At 39.8% G+C, this 24,589-nt stretch overlaps 1 protein-coding gene across 1 annotated transcript in view; it reads left to right on the top strand.

Annotated features, from left to right (window-relative positions):
- The window catches only part of DOCK1 (dedicator of cytokinesis 1), a 355,108-nt gene that overhangs the window by 274,917 nt on the left and 55,602 nt on the right, over window positions 1-24,589 (top strand). Inside the window, exons 33-37 of the mRNA XM_033149416.1 lie at window positions 4,312-4,466; window positions 19,116-19,201; window positions 19,390-19,546; window positions 21,683-21,723; window positions 23,552-23,642. Coding sequence (XP_033005307.1) covers window positions 4,312-4,466; window positions 19,116-19,201; window positions 19,390-19,546; window positions 21,683-21,723; window positions 23,552-23,642 — 530 coding nt within the window. The remainder of the gene's footprint in view (window positions 1-4,311; window positions 4,467-19,115; window positions 19,202-19,389; window positions 19,547-21,682; window positions 21,724-23,551; window positions 23,643-24,589) is intronic.

Below are 24,589 nucleotides of genomic sequence, written 5' to 3'. Positions count from 1 at the left end.
AATTGAAGCAAACGTCAATCTGTGCAAAACCTGATTGCTCCGATTCAGCATTAAAGATGGCGTTTCCTTCACTTGGGGTGAGTGGCAGGGCAGGGCAAGCGGAAATCTGGATGAGCCCTAAGTTCCTTTGATAATTTCAATAGGACTGCTCTGAAGAAAACTTAATTGGCCTACCACCCAATGTTCTTATATCCCAGCAAGGATTGGTGGGTGCCAAAGTACTACTACCTCATAAGGAAAGTTGCAAGGGATTTGAAGAGGTAGTACTCCAGCTTGAAACCAAACACTTTAGCATCATTGGATGACTTTGGATTGTGTCCTCTGCCTTCTCCAACCAGAACCCCAAAGGGAGGTGACCCTTCACGCCAATCTTGGTTGAGAAAGATTTACTTAGCCTGAAGATAATTGGTTATGGGAAGGGGGATGAAAGGCCCTGAGTTTCCAGCTGAACATGATTGAGAATCTGCAGGGTATCTTAGATATCAGATATGCTGCATAGCTGATTTGTGGAACGATATGTTTATCATCCAAAACTGTGCGGCTGCTGACTCCGCAGTTCTCATAAGCTTTTCTACTTGTTTTTCCTCCAATCCACCACTGCAGAATAAAGTAAATTCTGGGGAAAGCTGCCATCAAACACTGCAGCTGAACTGATAAGCTAAATGGCCTTCAGGCAGTAGAGGAAGGAAGATTTGCAGTGTGATTATACACATTGTAATATTTTCTAATTGCTTTTTCTTTCTTTTTTTCTCCACGTGGTACACGTTTTTCTCAAGCATTACTTTCCTAGGGAGCCACCTCTTCCTGCATTGATTTAAGATTTCTGCCAGTTAGACCTACGTGGAAGGATTTAATAGGAGGCACCGTACAAGTGACAAAAAAGGGGGGGAAGTGCTTTACTGCTGATTTCCTGATTTCTTCTGATGCCCACAAAATTCTAATTTTGAGATGAATTAGACATTAGAACATGTACAAAGAGAACAAGGGAAGGGCTCGTTCACCACCACACTTTATAAAATGGGGATGTAAAGCTTTCTTTTATTTTGTGGTGTTCATGATTATTACCAAGCTCAGATATTCTCTTTCATTTCCCATTAGAAAGACATTCCCCACTTGCTCCCTGATATGTCAGTTCCTTGTGGTCATGGGAGCTCCACGCATGCTGCTCCCTCTACCATTTGCTTCGATGGATTGGCCAACACTGCACATGTGGGTGTGTACCTTTGATTGAATTGCATAGGGAAGCCTTGCTAGTGCTGTCGCTTTGGACCAAGGGCATTCTCAATATTTTAAAAAATCGTAATCAAAGGTTTAAAATGTGTTGTTACGGCAACATGCTTCTTTCACGGATTTACTCCGAAACCAGCCATTTTTCTTTCTGTCTTGAAATTCAATCCCTAAACTTGGAGCCTTGTGATAGAACAGGAACTTCATGGCATTGATGGTCTCCCTGACAAATAACATTGTGTCACTATAATTCATTTTCTGATCTATTTCCTCTGACAGTTTTCAGGTATAGTACAAAAGAACTGTCACCTGGAAGACTGAATGGTAGTAATAATGAAATAGAAATAAATCTTTATACTGTTTTCATGTTTTTAAAAAAGTTTTTCCTGGCTTACCACTGAATATTCTGCTTAAGAGTATGCTCATCTATAATAGCGCTGTTACAATTTTATTGTAATATGTAGACTTTTATTTCTTTTTGGAGCTGTGTCCTGTTCAAGGGTATCTATGAACAGCTAATACTGTTGTTATAAGCAAAGTGCACATCTGTCATGGACTGGCTGGATGCAGAAGAGTGGTGGGAGGCAACAACTGGGGAACTCTCTAGGGCAGTGTTCCCCAACCTTGGGCCTCCAGCTGTTTTTGGCCTACAACTCCCATCATCCCTGACCACTGGCCTTGCTAGCTAGGGATGATGGGAACTGTAGTCCAAAAACAGCTGGAGGCCCAAGGTTGGGAAACACTGCTCTAGGAAACCCCCATGCAAAAAAGGCCTTAGAGCCAGCAGAGCGGTGGTGGGATGACGACAAATGGCCAGATGGAGAGTGTAGTTCAGACTCTGAGGCTGAAGTAGAGGATGGTCAAGAGGCTGGTGAAGAATTCAGGGAGTCTCCCCCTCTTACTGCAACCAGCTCCCCTCCCCCAGTCTCCAAGAAAACACACACACACACACACACACACACACACACACTGAAAAGAGCAGAACAGAGTTTAGTTGTGTGCAGATGCAGTTTGAAACTGCATGGGGGGAAACCTTGGAGATAAGGAGACTTAGAGAGGAGTGGGAAGGTGGGGGTCTTCAGTCCTCACAAGTTTGTAATCGGGGCAAAACCTACCAGGAAGGTTTGCTGAGACCTTGAATAAAGAGTTAACTTCACTGCCATTGGTGACTTATTACTTTAGTGCTGACCTAAGCCAGACTCGAGCCCTGACAACATCTCTTGGTTCAGGCAGTGCATTCAATATAGTTCCCTAGATAAATGAATTAGACAGAGGACCTAATTAAGCTATGGAATGTTTCGTAGATGTGACAGTTTTCATGGCTCAGAAGATATGGTGGTGGTCACCGATGTGAATGGCTTTAAGTTCAATATCGCTATTGCTCAAGAAATATAAAAATACAAGTGGGGCCTGCAACAAAACATTGCTGTGTACAGTGCTCCTGTTCAGTATTCCATTCATCCTAGTTCTTTTACAGAATACTCTTCAATTTCCTTCCCCCTCAGTTTTCATTCCCTCCCTTCCCAAGACATTGTAGCATGCTCAGTCCTCATTTAGTTCTTGTTGGGGTTCTTGCCTCACCCTCCTACTTTGTTCCCTAAACATTTTTTCTACTTCGTGCCTAACCAGCTGGTGTTGACTGCTGCTCTTCTGTCTGGTGCCGTGTTTGCAGAGCTTCAGAGCTTGTCCACTGCTGTGTGGTGCCATAAGGAAACAACTTTGAGGCAGAAGTCCAGATTTCATTCAGCAAAATAACAACTCCAAAATGCAGCAGGGTTTGCTTATCTCATTTTGAAGAGTGCATGGCAACTTACATTACCATCAAAAGAGAGCCTTCCCACCTCCACCCACTCAGTAACACTACTAAGTTTATAAGAGATGAAGCCAAGTGTTTCTTAAGCAGTTGAGTTCATTTCAAATTTATTTCCCATGTCCAGAGGTCTACAAGAACATCAGATTTATACTACTCCATGACTAGCCAACCTTATATGATTCTTCAAAATATATTTGGTTATCATTCTTACATAGATCTGTTTTGAAATTCTTGTTTCTGGTTCGAGCTTAACTTTGTTTCTACATATGGAGTGTGAATCAGGATGAAGTAAGTGCTAAACAGGTGTATAATTAAAATTTCTGATAATCAAATACCTGAAGTGTTACTTACTGTAGCCCTAGCTTATATTCAGCTTCATACCTTGAGATGTTCATAGTGATAATGAAATAATACTTAGGATTAAAAATACAGCAACATTTCCTTTTTGTATAATTTAAATATTGTATCATTCAATGTATGTACCTTTAAGCATATATTTACAAAAACCGTTTCAAATGCTACTTCTGTTGAACAACTATTAATTAATATTTCTAAGAATTCAATTTCTCTCTCCCTCTCTTTCACCACTGGTAACTTAAACTAGCACATCAGCTTGTATTATCAATCTGTATTGAGAAGAATAAGGGTTGTCTTCCACTTGTTGGAAGTTATTTAAGATTATCCTAAGATTCTCTCTATAAGGAGGCAACTTTGTAATTGCAACGTCAAAATATACTACAGATGAAGAAGGCAAATTACTGTGAAGACTTGCTTAATGTTAATTTAGGAAATTTGAATTAAGTGCTGATACTTAATATTTGTTCTAGTTCCAACTAAATTTAGATAAAAAGAATGCTGACTCAGCAGGTGATGAACTTGATGGTGAATAGATTGGCAGTAATGAGACAATAATGAGCTAAGCTTGGGAGGGGGGTACCTTTTTTAGTTTAAAGATATTGGCAGGTATTATCTAGTGCTGTTTAGATATCATTTCTCGTTATTTTGATTTTTTTTCTACAAAAAGCACTAAGAGTCCACCCTAAAGGGCTTAAACTCTGGCTAAGAGACATCTGATTATGAGCTTCTGCTTTGTAAAACCTGGATGGTTTGCAAGTTGCTTTTTGTGCTATGGCAAATGTGCTCTGTATATCTTCAGAATACTATTTACTATTGCCTGCCTTTTTTCAGAACAAATTTTGATTCTGAAAACTGAAGAGCCTTGGCTGTAATCAAGCCCCTTCTCCTAAATTCATATGATTTTGTCTCTGCAGGCCAACATAAAATCAAGTTCATTCCTGAGATGGTGGGGCCTATGTTAGAAATGACACTGATCCCTGAAACTGAACTTAGAAAAGCTACCATCCCAATATTCTTTGATATGATGCAGTGCGAGTTTCATTCTACCAGTACCAGAGGCTTTCAGATGGTAAGTACATTTTGTTTACAGAGTACCAAAATATGCTTTTCTTTTGTCCAAGGAAGATTCACAAAGCAAATTTTATTTTATCTGTACGAAGCAGACCGACACAACTTGTAAACCCACAACCTGTGACCTACATCTATAGTTTTGCCACCTGCATGCCTATAAGGATGGGACACGGGTGGCGCTGTGGGTTAAACCACTGAGCCTAGGGCTTGATGATCAGAAGGTCGGTGGTTCGAATCCCCACGACGGGGTGAGCTTCCATTGCTCGGTCCCAGCTCCTGCCCACCTAGGAGTTCGAAAGCACATCAAAGTACAAGTAGATAAATAGGTACCGCTCCAGTGAGAAGGTAAACAGCGTTTCTGTGCACTGCTCTGGTTCACCAGAAGCGGCTTAGTCATGCTGGCCACATAACCTGAAAGTTGTACGCCGGCTCCCTCGGCTAATAAAGCGAGATGAGCGCCGCAACCCCAGTCGTCCGCGACTGGACCTAATGGTCAGGGGTCCCTTTACCTTTACCTTTATGCCTATAAGGAACTAAAGGGGCCATGAACAGAGCACATTGCCAAAGAAAGCTTGGTGTTCCCTTCTGTCATTGCTGGGACGTTGCAAGCAGATTCAATTGTCATCCTGCTGAAAGTGGGCTATACATCTAGCCCTGATTTTGCTACCAGAATATTCAGTTCTTTGGCATCCCTACTCAGTTTCTCATCCCTAATAGTGGCGTTGAAAGACTCCTTATACTGCGTCAGATTATTGGTTGATCTGGCTCAGTAATGTCTATACTGGCAGTAGCTCCCAAGGGTGATTTTTTTCCTAGCCTTGCCTGGGTTTTGAACCTAGAACCTTTTGCATGTGCACTACCACCGAGTTACAGCTGTTCAGCCTTGGAAACAAATGTGGCTAGACTGTCTTTCCATGCAAAAAGGCACTCACACAAGGATTGCTATCCTGCTGTTTAAATTACCTGCCAGAAAGACAATTATCTAACCTTATTAGTCATATCAACAAAGTTTAAATTAGCTCCCTTTTTACAGCAGACCTACAATGTGTGAGGGAGGAATATTTCACAGCACGTTAATTTGAAAACATGAAGTCCTATATCATTCTCAGACAACTGTTGCATGAAATATACTCTTCTTTCTTTCTTTCTTTCTTTCTTTCTTTCTTTCTTTCTTTCTTAGAACTGTGTGCTGTAAGAATGACCTGAGATTAATAATCCTCAGAGCTAAACCTTTTCTGTTGTAATTAAGTCCGTTTACATGATCAGTTTTTCTAGGGAAATGTTAATCGAGCAGGAAATAAAATACATGTCCATGTCATTCTCCCATAGTTTCCTGTGCAAAATGCACCTGATATATGGCAGAACCACATGAAATGCAATATTACTTTCCAATAGCTAAATTTTACAAGAGTGCATATCAGGTTCACCAAACTGGGGAGAGAGGGGGTGTTTGTGTGAACAAATAACCTTGGGAATCCTATCGGGTAGCAATTCCTTGGAGAATTGATTACATGAACTCAGTCTTGGCACCAGAGTAGGTAATTACTTTGTAAGTAAAGATTTTCTACGATGGGAGTTGCCTTCGTCTTTACAGCTTCTCTCCACTTGGTCGTCGGGCAGAATAACAGCCACAAGTAGCAATAACTGATGTAGCAGGTTTGGTCCTGCTCCTGCTAATGTAAGGGAGAGCAATCTCATGGGGAGGGAGGAAAGGGACAAGACTAGTCAGATGAACTCAAGGCACCACAATTTGTGTCCTTTATCTTAATCTTTTATTTCGCCTCATCTCCTTTCTTTGCACATCCTTTGTGGTGGAAGCATCTGAAAGCAAGCCTGAAAAGTAGTAACCATTTTGCGAGGCAGTACCATTGTTTTTGTTCTGAATTATCTTTCGTCACTCTTGGTTTGACACACCCTGTTCTGTTTCTCCATTTTTATGGAAATCTTTCTCCAAGGAGCTCAGGGTAGCCTACAAGATTGCGTGCACACACACAAAAACAAACACACATACATACATATGTACATTTCAGCATCACAACAGCCTGTGAAGTACCGGTATGTTTGAGAAATCGACCCAGCATCACCCAGCAAGTTACATAGCTGAGTGTGGTTTTGAACCTCAGTCACACAGAGAATAATCGCACATTATGTACACATAAGAGTATTGGGTATGCCTGGCTTATTTTCATTGTTCAAATTATTTCTATCATACACATACTTTTAAAATCATGCACATGAGATGATAATATTTCCACCAGTGCTGTATTTTTTTAAGGAAAAAAAGTCAAAATAAGAAGTTTGCTTGAATCGGTGCTGTTATCTGCAAAGCTGTGCTGTGCAAAAGTTGTACAGTGAAAGCCGTCTCTCAAATGATTAACAGCCTATGTTCTGCACAGAAGCTTTGGGTGTAACTCTGCACAGTCACAGTGTCTGAGAAGGCTAAAAGCTTTGCACATTTGGGATGTTAATGAAAGGTTATGTCTTTCCTACTTTCATGGAGCATTTTGCAAGGCTAGTGCAGCTCCAATGCTCTGTACCAAATCCAGGATGCATACCCCAAAGGAGACCAAAGCCTAAGGGCAGAAATAGCTGCAGTACTTTACAGGATCAAGTGCACTGATTTGGTATACCCGGAAGCCACGTAAAGTTTGTCACAATCCCCATGCTGATCATCCAGATGTAGCCTTAAGTCAAATAGGTATTCCTACTGTTTTTGCATACAAGCATGTATCCTGCATCCATCTGCCATAGGCAGCTGTCAGAAATTGTGCTGGGAGTCTAGGAGGTCAAAGCACGAGCCACACCTGTGGAACCAGGTCAGGAGCCAATCCGCAAACAAACACAGAAGAACTTGAGCAGGTCTCTAATAGGTCTTTCCTATTTCAGAGGGCTACTAGCCAACTTGGGTGGAAAGGGCCAATACCGAGCCTGAGAATACTTCCAAGTGTAGGATGATGCCCCCAAATACATTTCTGCGGGGCTGACCACATGGGGAGCCATGTACAGGACCAAGCGCTGCCAGTTTTAGTTCCCATGGCTTATGACAGGAGACTACATAAGAACAGTCCTGCTGTTTTAGACTATTTCGTCCAGTGTTCTGTTACCCACAATGAGGTACCAGCCAGGTGCTCAATGGATATTCCTAGGTAAGCTGTAATAGACAAAGCCTTCTGCGTTATTCCTTCCCAATATTTAGATCTGAAGATGGAATCTCTAGCTACCGTAGCCAATACAATGAATTCATCTAATGTGTAAAACACAACAGTTAGTAGCAATTACCATTTTGTGTTATAATTTATTTATATTTTGTGTTATAATTTATAATTTATTATTGTGCAAATCTATATTTCAACAATATGCAACATGCAGTTGTATATCCATCTTGTGTCATAAAAAGCAAACGGAGCCCTCCAAATAAAATATTTAAAAAATCACACAAGGATATAAAATAAACAGATGGATAATACACATGATTGCTAACACAAAACTACTGATGCAAATAAAGCACCTCTGGCTAGAGTTCTGTTATGAAAAGCAGGTAATTGGGTTGGGACTGTCAGCAAGAAGAAGCAGAGGATCTTTTTATTCAATTCTAGAAGTTGACAATAAATTGTAATATCAATGAGATGGCACTGTCTTATCTAGTTGTCAGTGGATGTTTTAACTTCTATTTCCCCAGGACTTGAAAATTAATAATTGCTGTTTGCAGTACATATCACTGCTCCTGGAAGCACCATAAAATATTTAGAAACCTTAATGAAGTACTTAAACATGTAATGTAATACATATCTACTCAGAAGTAAATCCAGTTTAGTTCAGTGGGACTTACTCCCTAGTAAGTGTGTATAGGATTGCAACCCAAGTAATGTGGGTGGTATGTAAATAGGTATGCAAAGGGTGGGGGGTCATAAAGCAATGATGTAGCAGTTCTTATGGGAACTGCAGGACCTGTTAAATAACATGATCATGCAAATCAGTCTTTTTAACATTGTCTAACATCCAGCTATCCTTAATTAAATGCACCACATAATTAATGGACTTCGTTGAATCTGATAGGCTAAAAAGGATTATAGATGCTAACATTTTACCTCTGTTCAAAGAGGTGTTAACATGAATTTCTAATAAGACTCAGCTCAGCATAACACTTCTAGCTTTGTTTGTGAAGGATAAGTATACCTCTACTATGCAGACTAGGACAAATGCCCCCCTCAGTCATAGCGGTGATTATTGGCCAATAGACAAACAATAGCATTTGTATCCTTGTGAATAGTTTTTGATTGAGTTGTTTTATTTACAAAATAAATTGAAAATCACTAGCAAGGAAAATTTTCAGCACCACTAGATACACAGCTCTGGGGAAAGCGAGATTTTGATGCATCCTGTTAAATCAAATCATAGAGCATAATGATTTTTGTAAGCTACACTGCAATAATGTCATAACTATGATGGAGCATGGAAATTATTGACCTGCCACTAGGGTTCAAAGTAGGAAAGGGGAAACAAATGGTATGACAATCACATCCCATTTTATTTTGCAGAAGAATTTCATATGTTTTTGTTATGTTTTATACATTTAGAGGTAGCTTTTGTGCATTGTATTTTATTCTCTTCTAAACATCTGAAAAATGAAAGCTTGAAAACTAAGCAAAAATATCTTAAAGAACAATCTTGTTGTGCCATACCAAAGATCTACCTTGTGTGAAGTTTGATACATTACATTAATTTATTGGTATGGAGCAAAAAGTTGGAGTATATGTGTGTTTAAATTCTAAGTTTCCTTCCTTGGCCTCAAACTCTTACAGAAAGCATGTCTCCTGTTACCTTATCAGAGGGTGGGTGCATTTTCTTCTTGCTTTTTTCTTCATGCTTTCTGGCTGTTATAGAAATAACTACCGGTAACCAGACACGGCATGTAAAGTTCTTACCCCACCTCAGAACTGCCACCTAAATAATTGCATGGTAAGGAACGTGATGTCACTTTTTTATTCTTCATAGAATATTTAAAAGATGGGAAAATACATATTTGAGGCACAATAGTTTGGGATTGAACAGTGTAATACTTCACTCCAAGGGTTTTTTCCCTCTCTGCAATTATACTGCCAGCTTTGTGCTAATGTGGTGCTACTAATGTGGTTCTGGCTGGTTCCACAAGTTTCACAGGAATCTACTTGGACCTTTTTGTGATGTAATTAGCAATGAGTGACACAACTTGCACTTCCAATGGGATGTGATATTTTTTTTAAAAAATGCTTTCATTCTTTGATGGGTATGTGTTCCCCTACTGTACAAGATCAACATGGGAACATTCATCTGTCTTCTTTTTAAGTGGCAAATGTCAGCACATTTGTCTTAACAACCCCCATCAATCATGCCCCATTATTTGGCTGAAGCTTTTACTTAGTATTAAGTAATTTTCTGTTTCTTTGGGGGCTATTCATTCAGCCTCTTCTGTGACAGACACCCAGCATGATGTAAAACGAAAGGCAACTTTGATAGACTACAGAAGGCGTGTTACATCTCATGCTGCCCTCATAACCTGTGCATTAGGCACAGTACAGCTGACATTTTTTTTTAAAGTAAAGTCTGATAGGAGTATTGTGCAAATACAAAAATGCATAAAGGTTCAGAGTGCTCATGGATTCAGACTGTGTTATAATTAATTTATACTATTACAGAACTAATGGAGGTTGCCTATGTATATATGTGTGTTTTATTTTAATGTTTGGTGGCTTATACGTATCCCAATAAATAAATTTATTTCCACCAAATGAGAGAAGCCAGGGACCAGGAGATAAGTGACTTTTAATAGATGGAAAAGAGTGCAGAGATTATGAGGATGGAGAAAATTCCAAGCATGTTAAAGGGCAAGCAGAAAGGGATGACAACAATGAAACAATAGACACCTGGGTCATATTAGGACAAGTCTAACAAGAGAAGGTGCCAAGTAGGGCTGCAAAGTGTAATCATAGCTACAGGGAAGGGCAAAACTGTGAGAGAAGAGAAAAGCAACTGGAATGAAGTGAAAAAAAACTAGAAAGATGAAAGAAAATAACAAAGGGGGGGGGGAAACGGTGTGCATTTGCCTCCCCGGAGATTATGTAAATAACTCCCTTTGACTCATACCATCTTTGGAAGCTGGTGCTGATAAGTGCTGTCAGGCCCTGGGAATGTCCATAGCTGATGCTTTAGAGATAATAACATAATAAACATAGAACTGTGTTTGTATGGAATGAAATAGCTACTTGGCCAACTGAGGTATTCAAATAACCCAAGACGTAAGGATGTGCTGCTTCAGTTTATTTGCTTTACCAGTGGGATCTCTACCTCATCCATGGTGAGGCAGGTATGATATTTGCCCTTGGGAACAAGCAGATTCCCCTTTCTTCCTGCTGCTTCAAGAATTAATAAGAACTCTTAATGTCAGGTGAGAGTTACAGGTGGGTAGCCGTGTTGGTCTGCCATAGTCGAAACAAAATAGAAAATTCTTTCCAGTAGCACCTTAGAGACCAACTGAGTTTGTTCTTGGTATGAGCTTTCGTGTGCATGCACACTTCTTCAGATACACTGAAACAGAAGTCACCAGATCCTTAAAGTAGCACCTTAGAGACCAACTGAGTTTGTTCTTGGTATGAGCTTTCGTGTGCATGCACACTTCTTCAGATGCACACGAAAGCTCATACCAAGAACAAACTCAGTTGGTCTCTAAGGTGCTACTGGAAAGAATTTCCTATTTTGTTTCGACTATGGCAGACCAACACGGCTACCCACCTGTAACCAGATCCTTAAATATAGTGAGGGAGCGGGGAGGGGTATTACTCAGAAGGGTGGTGATCAGCTGATCACCCATTCCCACCACCCTTCTGAGTAGTACCCCTCCCCACTCCCTCACTATATTTAAGGATCTGGTGACTTCTGTTTCAGTGTATCTGAAGAAGTGTGCATGCACACGAAAGCTCATACCAAGAACAAACTCAGTTGGTCTCTAAGGTGCTACTGGAAAGAATTTTCTATTTTGTTTTGTCAGGTGAGAGTCATCCTTTATGAACACAGTTTCTAGCTGGATATGCAGTCATTAAGCTGCACATTGATGTGTTGCATAAAGCTTTGCTTGAGACAGTTGAGTAGAAATAGCACAACAACAACAACAACAACAACAACAACAACAACCACCCTTTCTCCATTGTAGAAGTTGGATAATGGATGTGATGAGTGAGCTCCTCCAGGCTTGCCTTGTAACTAACTCAATTTTTCACTGCTTTCTCAAAGAACTGTTGATATGATCACTCTGGGAAGAGCTTACCCCCACTCTTGCTGCTGGTTCCTCCTGCATACTTTAGGCCTGAGCACACTCAGAAAAAATCCAGGAGCAACCAGGCCTTAATGATAAGGTCTGGTGACACCAGTGAATGCTCACATCACAGTGACCAATTAGAAGCAGGGCACAAGATGCTCAAGTTCAGCTTATAATTGTTGATTGCTTTCTCAACTGAGAAAGTTTGCATTTGAAAGCCACCCTCAAATTGTGGCACCGTCACCAGAAAGCAGAAAAAAATACTTTCAGAGCACCATCATTTTTGTTTAATTTTAAGCTCACAGCAATCTCTTCCCTTCCATAGTGAGCCCATTAGTTATCTATGGAGAAGGATGAAGGTCTATAGCTGGAAATATGGGACTTGCAACCCTAGAGTTGCACTTCACATGCTGCCCTAGATGTGGCCCTAGAACAAATCAGCCCTGTGTGAAAGGTGGGAGCTTCTGTTGCATACCCACTTACACCCATCTTTACATCTCAAGAACAGCCAATATGCTGTAAAAACAGTGCACCATACTTGTCTCCCAAATGAAACCAACATGGCTGCAGTTTCCTTAAGCAGAACTTGAAGCAATTTGCATTTAGTTTCCCATGATGGAGTGGTTTTAGTGTCATCAAAATGTCAGAGATATTTTTTTATAACAAATAATTTTCCTCTCCGCATACCAGCCATCTCATACGAATAGATAATCAGCCAGTGGATAATTTCTGCAGCAAGTGTCAAAGAAGGCAATTCCATTTTTGTACCCTATTAGAGAATCTGCGAAGATTTGTGACTTCTCTTCTATACTATATTGCTTTAAACTACTGCTTGGCATGCTCTTGCACTACAGGGACGCACCTCTGAGCCTGCACTGCAAGGAGTGGATTGGATTATTTCTCTCTCTCTCTCTCATTTTAATTTCCTTCCTTGAACCAGTACATTTATTACATTAAAGAATTGCATTGCCTCACTGGGGTCACAGGAGGTCAAATAACAATTTATCTTGCAGTTGCATTTTAATCCTTTTTCACTGAGGTCCGTCCCCCCCGCCGGTTTTTTAATATCTTTCCAGCCTTAACTTTCTGAAACAGCAGAAGGATACATATGTAGTGTATAGAACTCCATAACCATGGTCATGTGTCCACTGTGCAGTCGTTTGGCACCCAGCCTTTTTGTAATGTCACCAGAAGCTGGGATCCCCTGACTTGAAAAGTCATAAAGCTACTTGAGACAATGTGTTGGCAAGAGGTGGAACTGCAAGGGTTTGTACTTCTACCTTTGCTTCTCCTTTGGCAACTATTTCCAAACAAAATAAACAATCTGTGTGGTCTTGATAGATAGAAATCACTCCGAATCATACCTCTTAAGGTGGGAGCTTATATGTCTTAGATGGATGCCCTTCTAATGCATCATTATCCATTTCCTGCAAATTCCTTGGAAGCCCTAGAAACACAACAAAATAGCGCAAAGTAATTTAACGTTATTTATTTATTTACAGTATTATTATTATTTTAATATCCCTTTCAGGCAGATTGCACAAAGCAGCTTATATAAGATGATTACAAAAACAAGCATAGATTTATTCATTTTAAAGTTACAATAGAAAGGAAAGATACTTTTGCTGCATCTTTTCTACTCATCTCAGGGGGAAATGGTCCTTCAGATGACACTAGCAATGGTTGTGGGGAAGGAGAAGCCACTATGGGAGCTGGGTGGTGAGAGTTCTGCAAGCTTCTTTCCGTCCATGTGTATTCAAGCTGCTTGTATCCTAGGTACAAAAATTGGAGAATCCATGGAGAATTTTGAATTCTCTGGGAACCGAAAGCCGATATCCTTTAATTTGCTATGGAGGCCGTTTAACTGGCCCCCGAGCTGCCCACTCAGCGAGTCCTCTCACGCTGCACTAAACTGGCACAGCGCAGGGACTCTCTTCTGCGGCACCAGAGATCACTTCTGTGCAAGTCCAGACGCCGGAAATTGCTTCTGCGCAGGCGCGTTTTCCGGCACCGTGGACACGTGCAGACAGTTTCTGGCGTTGCGCTGTGCCGGTCTGGCTCTCAGAGGATCTCCACGGGAGTGATCCGGCCCATGCCCGGTAAGCCTTGTGGACCCCTGACATATAAATTTCCAAATGGACATTTAACTGCCAATTTGTGGACTTTGGAAGAGTTCATACCAGGTATATCATAGAGACAGTGTAATGACTGAAGAATGAATGTCTCAAATTCCATGGAAAAATACTCTGCAGCTATGCAGTTGTTCATAACTGAAATGAGAATAAATCCCTCCATCTCAAATGTCTGCAGAGTCATGAGTTGCTTTGGGCAGGTACATGTTTACTTCATTTGGTTTAGCTAAGTAAGTCAGGTTTTGTAACTGACATATTTCTACTTGTGAGCTGCTCCCTCACTGATTGGTTGGGTTAGTGTTGCTGCACTCCAAATATTTATTTCACATCAAGGAATGTACAGTCGTACCTCGAAAGTCGAATGCCTTGCAAGTCGAACGTTTTGGCTCCCAAACGCCGCAAACCTGGAAGTGATTGTTCCGGTTGCAAATGTTCTTTGGAACCTGAATGTCTGTCACGACTTCTGCGGCTTCCAATTGGCTGCAGGAGCTTCCTGCAGCCAATCGGAAGCAGTGCCTTGGTTCCCAAACATTTTGGAAGTCAAATGGACTTCCAGAACAGTTTCTGTTCGACTTCCAAGGTACGACTATAATTCCATTTTCTTTTCCAAAACGTGGATTCCTCCAAAGTGGATTGACTGCTCTTTACAAACAAAATTTAGCTAGAGTTTACACTGGACTTAAAATCTTTTTTGTAAGTGTTCTCTGATATACAGTTGCTCAAATATATATGTATTATTATTATTATTATTACTGTTATTATTATTATATATAAATATAAACATATTGTCCCTGATAGTTGGAGTGCATATGCTCGTCATAGAATTCAATTGCTTGGATTCCCTGTACTATACCATTTTTACATCCTTGATTGTGTTGTCATCCTTTTAACCACACTGGTGCTGTAAAAGGACTTTTAAAGTCTTTTCAGATTTGGTTGTATGCCCAGGTAGAGGCCGTTCTACATTGCCAGACTACTTTTAGGCAACATCCGTTTGAATGATTGATTCCTCTAATGTATATACTATCTTAGTGACAAGTACGTCCCAAACCTGTAATCATTTTGAATTATTCACAGTAGACACTGTTTGCATAATTTATTATGATGTGAACACTTGAGGTTTCATTAGAATTCGAAGGTGGCTTTTTCCTCTTTAGTTAGGAGAAGTAGTAGAAATAAATGAAAAGTTGGGATAAGCAGAATGGATTTTAGAAGCAATCAGTATATGTAAGAGGAAACTTGGAAGGCACAAAATGGAATTAGAAGACACAAGGGCTAATTTATTATTATTATTATTTTTTAAATCACCACCCTAGTTATAGGAGCATAAACATCAAGGTTTCCTGTAGTATCTGGGCCTTGAGTGCATTTACCTTGCACGTTGACAGATTCTATATATATAACCATGCCTGCCTTCCTGTCACTCTCAGTTATGGCTGGAGTCAGACACAGGTCATACAACTCAGCAACCCCTCCCAGTAGGTCTTGCCTTCCAGCCTTTCTAAGGCTCATTCTCTCTCGGATGTTTCCCAAGGAATTGCATACTTCCTTGTGTCTGTGTACCTCTGGTCTCTGTTCTGCTCTCCTCATTTTCCTGTGCATTCTTGGAGACCAGGAGGGGAGCCTCCCTGGATTCTTCAGCAGTCGCTTGCCCTCCTTCCTCTGTTCGGAGTCTGAACTACTTTCTGTCACCAGCTCTTCCTGCTCATTAAACCCTGTCTCCCCTTCAGCATCCAACCCCTTCTCCCAATCTTCTCCCTCCCACCACCAATCCCCAGGCTCTGAGCCTTCCTCTGGGGGTTCCCTTGGGGGTTCCCCAGCTGGTGTGTCCCACCATTCTTTGTCTAGCCAGTCCCTGACACCCTCACTAACATTGCATGTCAATATATAGTCACTGAACAATATATAGTTTAGTCACTGAACTATAACAATGCTCTCCAAATGTGTATGATTGCAGTCTTTATGCCTTTATTTTTTATTTTATCTACTAATTAAATTCTTTTTATCTATTAATTAAAACATTTCCAACCAGCCCTATATCAATTGATCTTAGGGTAGGGTACATATATAAAATAGGGATAGCCAACACAGTGCCCTCCAGATGATGATGGACTCCAAGTCCCATCAGCCCCAACCAGTATCTGTCAAGGGTGATGAGACATCAACAAAATCTGGAGGGTACCATGCTTGCTACCCCAATGTAAAACAATACTTCTACAAAGAGAACAAAAACACAGCCAGCCAGCAATAATAAGCAGACACTAGGCAGATCCCAATATTAAACTGCAACCAATAAGATCCAAGTTATATTTATCAAGCATTGTGAAATGGGGAGGGAGAACAGAAGGTGGAGGAACTGCAAAATTCAGAGCCCTGCCAGGCGCACAGCAGCAAATTGAAACATGCCCAGCTGCTTTCCATTATGTAACTATCAACATGTGGATAATCTGGGGCTTTTTAAACAGTGCTTCTTTAATCTCATTTCTGTACATAAGGCTTGTTCACATACAAACCTATGGCTCAGGCTCACACAGTGCCCCCTCCCTCCTTTTGTATTCCTATGCAGCTATTCCCCACCCCACCCCAAATAAGCCTGACTTGTTTTTACATACAAACATGAGTTTTTGTCTTAAAACAAACTCTAGTTGGAAGCTGACTTGTTTGGAAACTGACTAGAGCTTGTTTTAAACCACAATTTCTGGTTCCTATGTAACAACAAGCTAAGATACTTTGAAATTGAAAGTATCACAACATACTTTTTATGACACGTTGGGTAGGGGGAGCACTCAATCCCAATGCTTCATGCTGGATCATTCTAGTTCTTGCACAGACAGTTAACCATAGCTTTTTGGAGCGAAAAATGAGGTGCTGGTATTCAGATCTTCATAAAAGTGCCGTGGTTGTCAGCCCAAAATGGCTGCCATGGGCAGAAAGAAAGAAAGAAAAGGTGACACTACTACTTGCTGATGCTAACCGTGGTTTCATATTACATGTGAACTGGCTAGAATGTGATCAAGACTTTTTTTTTTAATGCATGTCCAACCATGTCTTTATGATATGGAAAAAGACCCAGGGAGAACTTTAGTTTGGGTGTTACCTCATGAAAGGGGAAGGGGAAGAATCAGAGAGGAAAACTTGTTCCTAACATCATTGCATTTATGTAAAGTTAAAGCAAGAGAAATATAATTAGAATCGACTCCATATATTAATCACATCTGGCCAATGATGCGCGCACACACACAAAAAGGTAAAGGTAAAGGTACCCCTGACTGTTAGGTCCAGTCTTGCACACAAATAATTATTAAGTTAATAATTGCTAGGAATTTTTGAACTTTTAAGTGTTCTACAGTGGTACCTCTGGTTATGAACGGGATCCATTCTGGAGCCCCATTTGTAACCCGTGATGTGCTTAACCTGAAGCGCCGCGTCTGCGCATGTGCGCGACACGATTCAGCGCTTCTGCGCATGTGCACACCGCCGAACCCAGAAGTAACACCTTCCGTTATTTCTGGGTTCAGCGCGTTCGTAACCCGTTTCATACGCATCCTGAAGCATGCGTAACATGAGGTATGACTGTACTGATTTTTTTTAAAATTTGTGGTCTTTCTACTCCGAATCTTCAGTGCGGAGCAACCTACTCCTCAACTTAAAGAAAACAAAAGAGATTATTGTGGACTTTAGGAAATGTAAATTGAATATTCAGCCACTTATTATTGAGGGGAAGTGTGTGGAACAGGTCTCAGTGTTTTGATTTCTGGGAATGGAGCTGAGAGATTACCTAACCTGGGGAGAAAACAGCAAAGACCTGATGAAGAGAGCACAGCAGAGGTTATATTTTCTGAGAATCCTCCGGAAAAATAATCTCTCAAAGGACCTGTTGATGACATTTTACCATTGTACTGTTGAGAGTGTATTAACTTATGGTCTGTGTGTGTGGTTTGGGAGTTGCACGGTCAGGGAAAGAACAATGCTGTCCAGGGTTGTAAAGACTGCGGAGAGAATAATTGGGTGCACTCTTCCCACCTTGGATCAAATCTATGCCTCCAGATGCCATAAGAAAGCTGCAGAGATAGTGCAGGATAGTGAGCACCCTGGAAATGATCTCTTTCAGCTTCTGCCTTCTGGAAGAAGGTACAGGATTATAAAGACCAGGACTAGCTGCCTGAGAAACAGTTTCTATCCAAAAGCGATTTTGGTTTTAAACGCAGTGTAAGGCAGTCTCTAAGGGAGTATCTGTATTTAGTATGTGGGGCATCAGAGTTTTTAGGGGGCTAACCAGGTGTAGATTTTTCAATTTCATTGATCTGAATGGGACAATGACAATAAAGGTTATCGTATCATATCGTACAAAACTCCTCAGCATCAACATGGATCTGCAACTCAAAAACTCTTCGTTTTCCACATTAACAGCCCAGTTCTCTGCACATTTACTCACTAGTTTATAACTCTTAGAAATGAGGCTGCAGCATGTCTGATACATTTAATTGTACAACTATTGATTTAAATATTATAATAAAATAAGACTATACGTGTGTGAGAAAAATATATCGATAATAATCTGTTGCTTCAGTTACTTGTTACAATGCCACCATCCAATTTAGAATGCTTCTGCCAGAATAAAATTTCCATCCCTATGGTCTTGTTACACCCTTCTCTTTAACCTTCTGACTAGCTCTTTTCTGCTTCAGCTTACAAATTCCACCCCCCAATGAAATATATTTGGAGATATCCATTAGATGTGTTCTGAGGTGAGCCAACTTCTCTAGTTCAAATAGATGTTAGGGTGCTCATCCGACTGGATGATGCAATTGGCAGTCCTGCCTAAGGTGTTATATATCATCAGTAATGATGCTTCAAACTGCTTGCATTTGTTGCTATTATAATTATTGTAAAGGACATTGTGTGCCTGTTCCGCGTGTCATTCCCCACCCCTTATTCCGCTAATCAGACACCTTATTTAGATTTTCTTAAAGCAATCGTCTAAGCCCCATTTAACAACACGACCAAGTGTTTTCTGAATTGAAAGATCCTCATAGGGCAACAGACCATTACACATGGTCTAATATGAGAGATCTCAAACTGTTAAAAGCCAATCAGGCTGAAAAAGAGTGGTCATGTATCTTGTTGTGTGCTTTAACAAATCTATGACCCATTGATTTCTACAGTAATAAAATGAAATATTTGCTGTGTGCTGATTATTTACGCTCGTTCTATTTAATTGTAGTTTGAAAATGAGATCATCACGAAGCTGGATCATGAAGTAGAAGGAGGCAGAGGAGATGAACAGTATAAAGTATTATTTGACAAAATGTAAGTGTTGGTTAGCAGTGGGATTTGTCTTGGAACATAGTCGAGAGAGATACCAATAAGATTATAATGAACTTTGGAGCCTAGGAATAATTAAAATATGTTAATGATACAAAATATTTAAAATTACACCTTAGTCAAGTGCCTGCTCCCAAGTGTGATTAACGATGTTTTTGTAATTATATTTTCAGTCTCCTGGAACACTGTAGAAAACATAAGTACCTTGCCAAAAATGGTGAAAATTTTGTTAAACTTGTGGTTCGCTTGATGGAGAGACTTCTGGATTACAGAACCATTATGCATGATGAAAACAAGGAAAACCGCATGAGCTGTACTGTCAACGTGCTGGTAAGTGAGAAGAAATGAACTGGCTAAATTTAGAGTGGCTGCTGAATTTATAAATGTAACTGTGGGGTCTTGATAGGAAACATACATTTTATTATTTTAGCAAGTTAAGAACAACAACCACAACCAATTTTAAAGAGAAACGTCCTGAAATTATATGCACATAGTCTAATAGGAAAAGACCCTGATGTTGGGAAAGATGGAGGGCACAAGGAGAAGGGGACGACAGAGGATGAGATGGTTGGACAGTGTTCTCGAAGCGACTAGCATGAGTCTGGTCAAACTGCGGGAGGCAGTGGAGGATAGGGGTGCCTGGCATGCTCTGGTCCATGGGGTCACGAAGAGTCGGACACAACTGAACAACAAAAGTCTAATAGGAAAATTAGAACTGTTACGTTTGACCAAAGCTATTCATTAAAAAAAAATCAAAAGTAGATTTGGACAATTTTACAATCAGCGTGGCCCAAGTGTTCAGAAATTCAGATAAATGTGAAAGCTGTTTATCTAAGGATGAGGACGCAAGATGAACTTAGGGGTTCAGAAAAGTTCGATAATCAAAGTTTAGATCATTGGGCTTCTGCATGACACATACTTGATGCTTCAATAGGCTTAGGACTACTTGCAAGAATATGCAACTTACTGTTTAAAACTATATCTCTGATTGGTATTTGTACTGCATGAGTGTACTGTTGTAAACTGAGCTATCGTTTAAGAGGCTATCCGCCTCATTATTTAACCTTCTTGTCAGTAGCAGTGCTATTGCTTAATTTGGGGGAGGGGAGAGAGTCCTTGGAAGTAGCTATTGATCATGATCTGTAGAGTGAAATGTGGATTGCTTTGAGAAGAGACTGCCTGCTTTTCTGAGTAGAATTAGAGTGACAAGATTCTGCCTGTTGGAAACTTTATAGGATTTTTTTTTAAGGCACTAGGATTGCTCCCATTGCTTTTTCAAAAGTTATAAAGGATATTAGAGCAATTTATCAAACCGGAAAAGTTTAAGAGGTTTATTTTTCTAGCTCTTCTCTGTAACTTGTATTTGTTGCGTTTGCCTCTATTTTCAATTCCCAGATCCTCACTTCTGAAGTGTATTAATCCATTCGCAGCATGGGTTTGCTGTCATAATCCATCTAAGTACGCTACAAATACAAGGAAAAGAAGATCCAGTGATAAAATCTAACTTCAGTAAAATAGCCTGATTATTAAAAATGACAAGAGTCCTGTGGCACCTTTGAAGTGTGTGGGCTTTTTAGAGCTGCTGGCTACTTTGTTAGATGCATGAAGAGGAATCTTCATAGGCTTATGTACAGTGCAGAAGAAACATCAGTGCATGCAAAGGATACAGAGAGCAGGTGGACATGAGGCTTTACTAAATTGGCCTGTTAGCAAATTGTGTCTCTGGTTCAAATGAGAGATACTTCATAATCACACTATGGGGGGGGGTCTTCCAAGGCAATTTCCACCTTCAGGATCGTTATTTTCCATAAGAGTGGCCCGTTGTTGATGGAATTACTGTAGCATAAAGTATACTTCACTTTCAGATTTCACTCTGAATTCCATCTCAGTCTTTCGAGGTTGAAAACGTTCATCAAGTTCTTGCTATACTGAAAGGAAGAAGGTGTGACAGAAGGAGAAACATGCACTCTTTTTATTAAGTGAATTATTCCTTACCAAATTAAGCATGCAAAGTGCTCTGTTATTTTCTTTCTCATTAATCCTCACAACAGTCCTGTCAAGTTTTTTTTTAAAAAAAAAATCCAGTACTTAAAGTGTTAGATTCAAGAATGTATGATTTATTACCAAAACTACTTTGAAATTTGAAATTTCATTTTAGCACATTATGATGTTTTGTACATTAGAAAGCCGAGAAAAGCTAATGGTGTATGACTTGAAAATGCCCTACCCTGAAAATACTGAATCTCTGCAGTGAAATGTAAAGTACTGTTTGCAGATCTCACAGTTATAAGAATGTATGAGCTTCTCTAACCAGGAGCAAGTTTCATGTCACAGTTTGAGGCTAATGTTACGTGGCTATGAATTTCTAATATAATAAATATGCCTAATATATGTATGGCTCACTGACAAATCTCTAATGTCAGCATATGCTTTTCTTTTCTTTTCTTTTCTTTTGTCTTGTTCCAGAATTTCTACAAAGAGATTGAAAGAGAAGAAATGTACATAAGGTTTGTAAACCTAACTTTATTAGACATAGTGTTTCTTATAAAGCAGGGGTCAGCAAACTTTTTCAGCAGGGGGCTGGTCCACTGTCCCCCAAACCTTGTGGGGGGCCGGACTATATTTTTTTTGGGGGGGGGGAATGAACGAATTCCTATGCCCCACAAATAACCCAGAGATGCATTTTAAATAAAAGGACATTCTACTCATGTAAAAACACGCTGATTCCCGGAACGTCCGTGGGACGCATTTAGAAGGCGATTGGACCGCATCCGGCCCCCAGGCCATAGTTTGGGGACCCCTGTTATAAAGCAAGTGGGCTGTGGGATTGCACTAATAAAAGGAGCAGATATCTGTTCTGTACACATGAGTCTATAAGATTAATTAAATGTTTTCTTTCATTCATATGCCCAATATACAATTTGCATTTCTGACTGTTCTTATAATCTTCAAAACTGAGTTTGTGTTCTGTTAAGAGAATTGCTAGGGTTGGTGTGGCTCCTCTGGTTTTTTAAAATTAGGTTGATTTTTAAATGTTTAAATATTTAGGATATTGTATATTTTAGGTATATATGGATGTGTAGTCGTGTGGATTGCTTCCACACCACTTTTCTCCAGAATGGAATCATATTTGTTCGCTTAAGGTTGTATGCTGCATGAATCAGAGTAGACCCATTAAAACTGATGGACATAACTGAGGTCCATTACTTTCAATAAGTCTGTTATGAATAAAACTTACTTTTTAATAGAGAATCAAAGCATTGCTAGTGATTGGTTGCTTCCCTGTCTTTTCTATTTGTCTTCTCATTTTCCCTGCCCCGACCTGTTTGGGTTTTTTGTGTTTTTTTTGTAATTAAAACACAGCCGTACTGGATAAAACGTGAATTTACATTTCTCCCTTCTACCAGCCTTTTAAGTAGCTATTTTTCCTCTTTCCTTTCTTCTTTCATAGGCGCTGCTGCTTCTCACATACTGGCCCTTTTATTTTATTTTGTTTCCCACCCCCCTTCACTGAATTTGTTTCTGTTCGTTGCTTAGGGGTACAGAGGGGGGTGTTTTAATTACTTGTTTCCTCTTTGCAGCTAGACTAATTGCTCATTAATTTTTATTGTACTTTTTATTGTCCCAACTGCATTCTCCCATTCTCTGGTGGGTAGCAAAATCTTGTATCCCCAGGATAGGCTACTAATTACCAAAAGGGTTTTTATGCCATCTGACTACATTCCTTTGAGCAAATCTTCAGAAAGGTATAGAACATATTTGAGATAAAGCCTTTTATGCATTTGTAGTTTCCATTTTGACCATGCATATGTTAAGAGCAATCTTAGTGATTTTTTAAAAATAGATTTCTTTCCTCTTTAACAGTACAATCCTATGCACGTCTGCTCAGAAGTAAGTTTCATTGAGTTCACTGGGACATATTTCCAGGGAAGAGTATATAGGATTGTAGCCTTAGTTGTGGTAGCAATTTAGCTATGGAGTCCCCAGTGGTTTTCTTGAAACAACAAATTAACTGCCCATTTTAGGAAAGACACACATTTATACCAACATCATAACTTTTTTGTTGCATATCTCCAGACACCAAGCTATCAAAAAAGAGTTTCAGTTTTATAGACACTGAAGTTACAACCTTATAAAATGCACGAGTACATTATTGTTTGTTGTTGAGTTTCTTGACATGCTGTGTGCTACATACTGATCAGATGAAATAAAATAAGAGTTTAAAAATACATCAGTTATATGTTGTTCTATTTGAGCATATGAATCTAACTGCTAAGCCGTTTGACCTTGTTTTATGACATTACTGAGAGTTTATTTTAATTTTTTTACTTGTAGGTATTTGTACAAGCTTTGTGACCTGCACAAAGAATGTGATAACTACACTGAAGCTGCCTACACTTTACTGCTGCATGCAAAGCTGCTTAAGGTATAATAGTTTGAATGTACTGTCTTTAAGCATTTGTTTTGCAAGCTGCAAGATAGCTGAGTCTGAAACACTCCCTTGTAAAATGCACTAAATGATTCAGAAAAAATTGAAAGCTTACGTCTAGAATTGAAGCATTTTTGTGGGACAAACAAAATATGAATGCGGATTGTTAGTCAAGGTGTGTTTTGTCATCTGCCGCCTACCAGCACTGTATAACATTTGAGGGGTCTGGGTTGGTGAAGAAACTTTCCATACAGTTCTCAATGTTGATGAGGTTCAGAACTAGAGAACGTGCTGTTTTTCTAAGTCAAAATACTAAGGAGAATTTGGAGTTGCCTGAGGGGTTGAAACAAGGAAATTCAAGGGAAGAAAGAGGGGGGGAACAGTTTTTGAGATTGAATATTTAGCTTAAAATAGGACTATTGGACACTGACTTCTGAGTAAGCCTGTTTAGGATTGTACCGTGAAACTAGTGAACCGACTAACCATGGTCCTAGTAGGAGAATTTGAGTGCAGGAACCTGTTCTGCTCCATAGAAAACAGCTGAGATGTCACCTGTGTTAGGAAGCTTTGGAATATACTTGCAGTCACGCTTCTGTCACAGTGTTCTGTTGCGCCAGTAGCAGTTTAGTCATGCTGGCCACATGACCCGGAAAGCTGAAAAGCGAGACAAGCGCCATACCACATAGTCGCTTTTGACTGGACTTAACCATCCAGGGGTACTTTACCTTTTTTATTTTCATTATTAATATATTAATCACCTTCTATGCAGTTGTCTCTAGCCAATATACAATAAAAAGGACAAAAAGGCTTTTTAAAAAGACCCTCCCACAAACAACAACAACCAGATACATTTAAAACAAAACTAAAACCATACTAAATAGACTCTCATGGCAAATGCCCATTTATCCTGCTGGGAAAGCCTGTTAGAACAAAAGTATCTTCAG

This window comes from Lacerta agilis, chromosome 5 (genome assembly GCF_009819535.1).
Source record: "Lacerta agilis isolate rLacAgi1 chromosome 5, rLacAgi1.pri, whole genome shotgun sequence".
In the NCBI taxonomy this organism is placed as follows: Eukaryota; Metazoa; Chordata; class Lepidosauria; order Squamata; family Lacertidae; genus Lacerta; species Lacerta agilis.
This window is presented reverse-complemented; position numbering and strand designations above follow the sequence as displayed.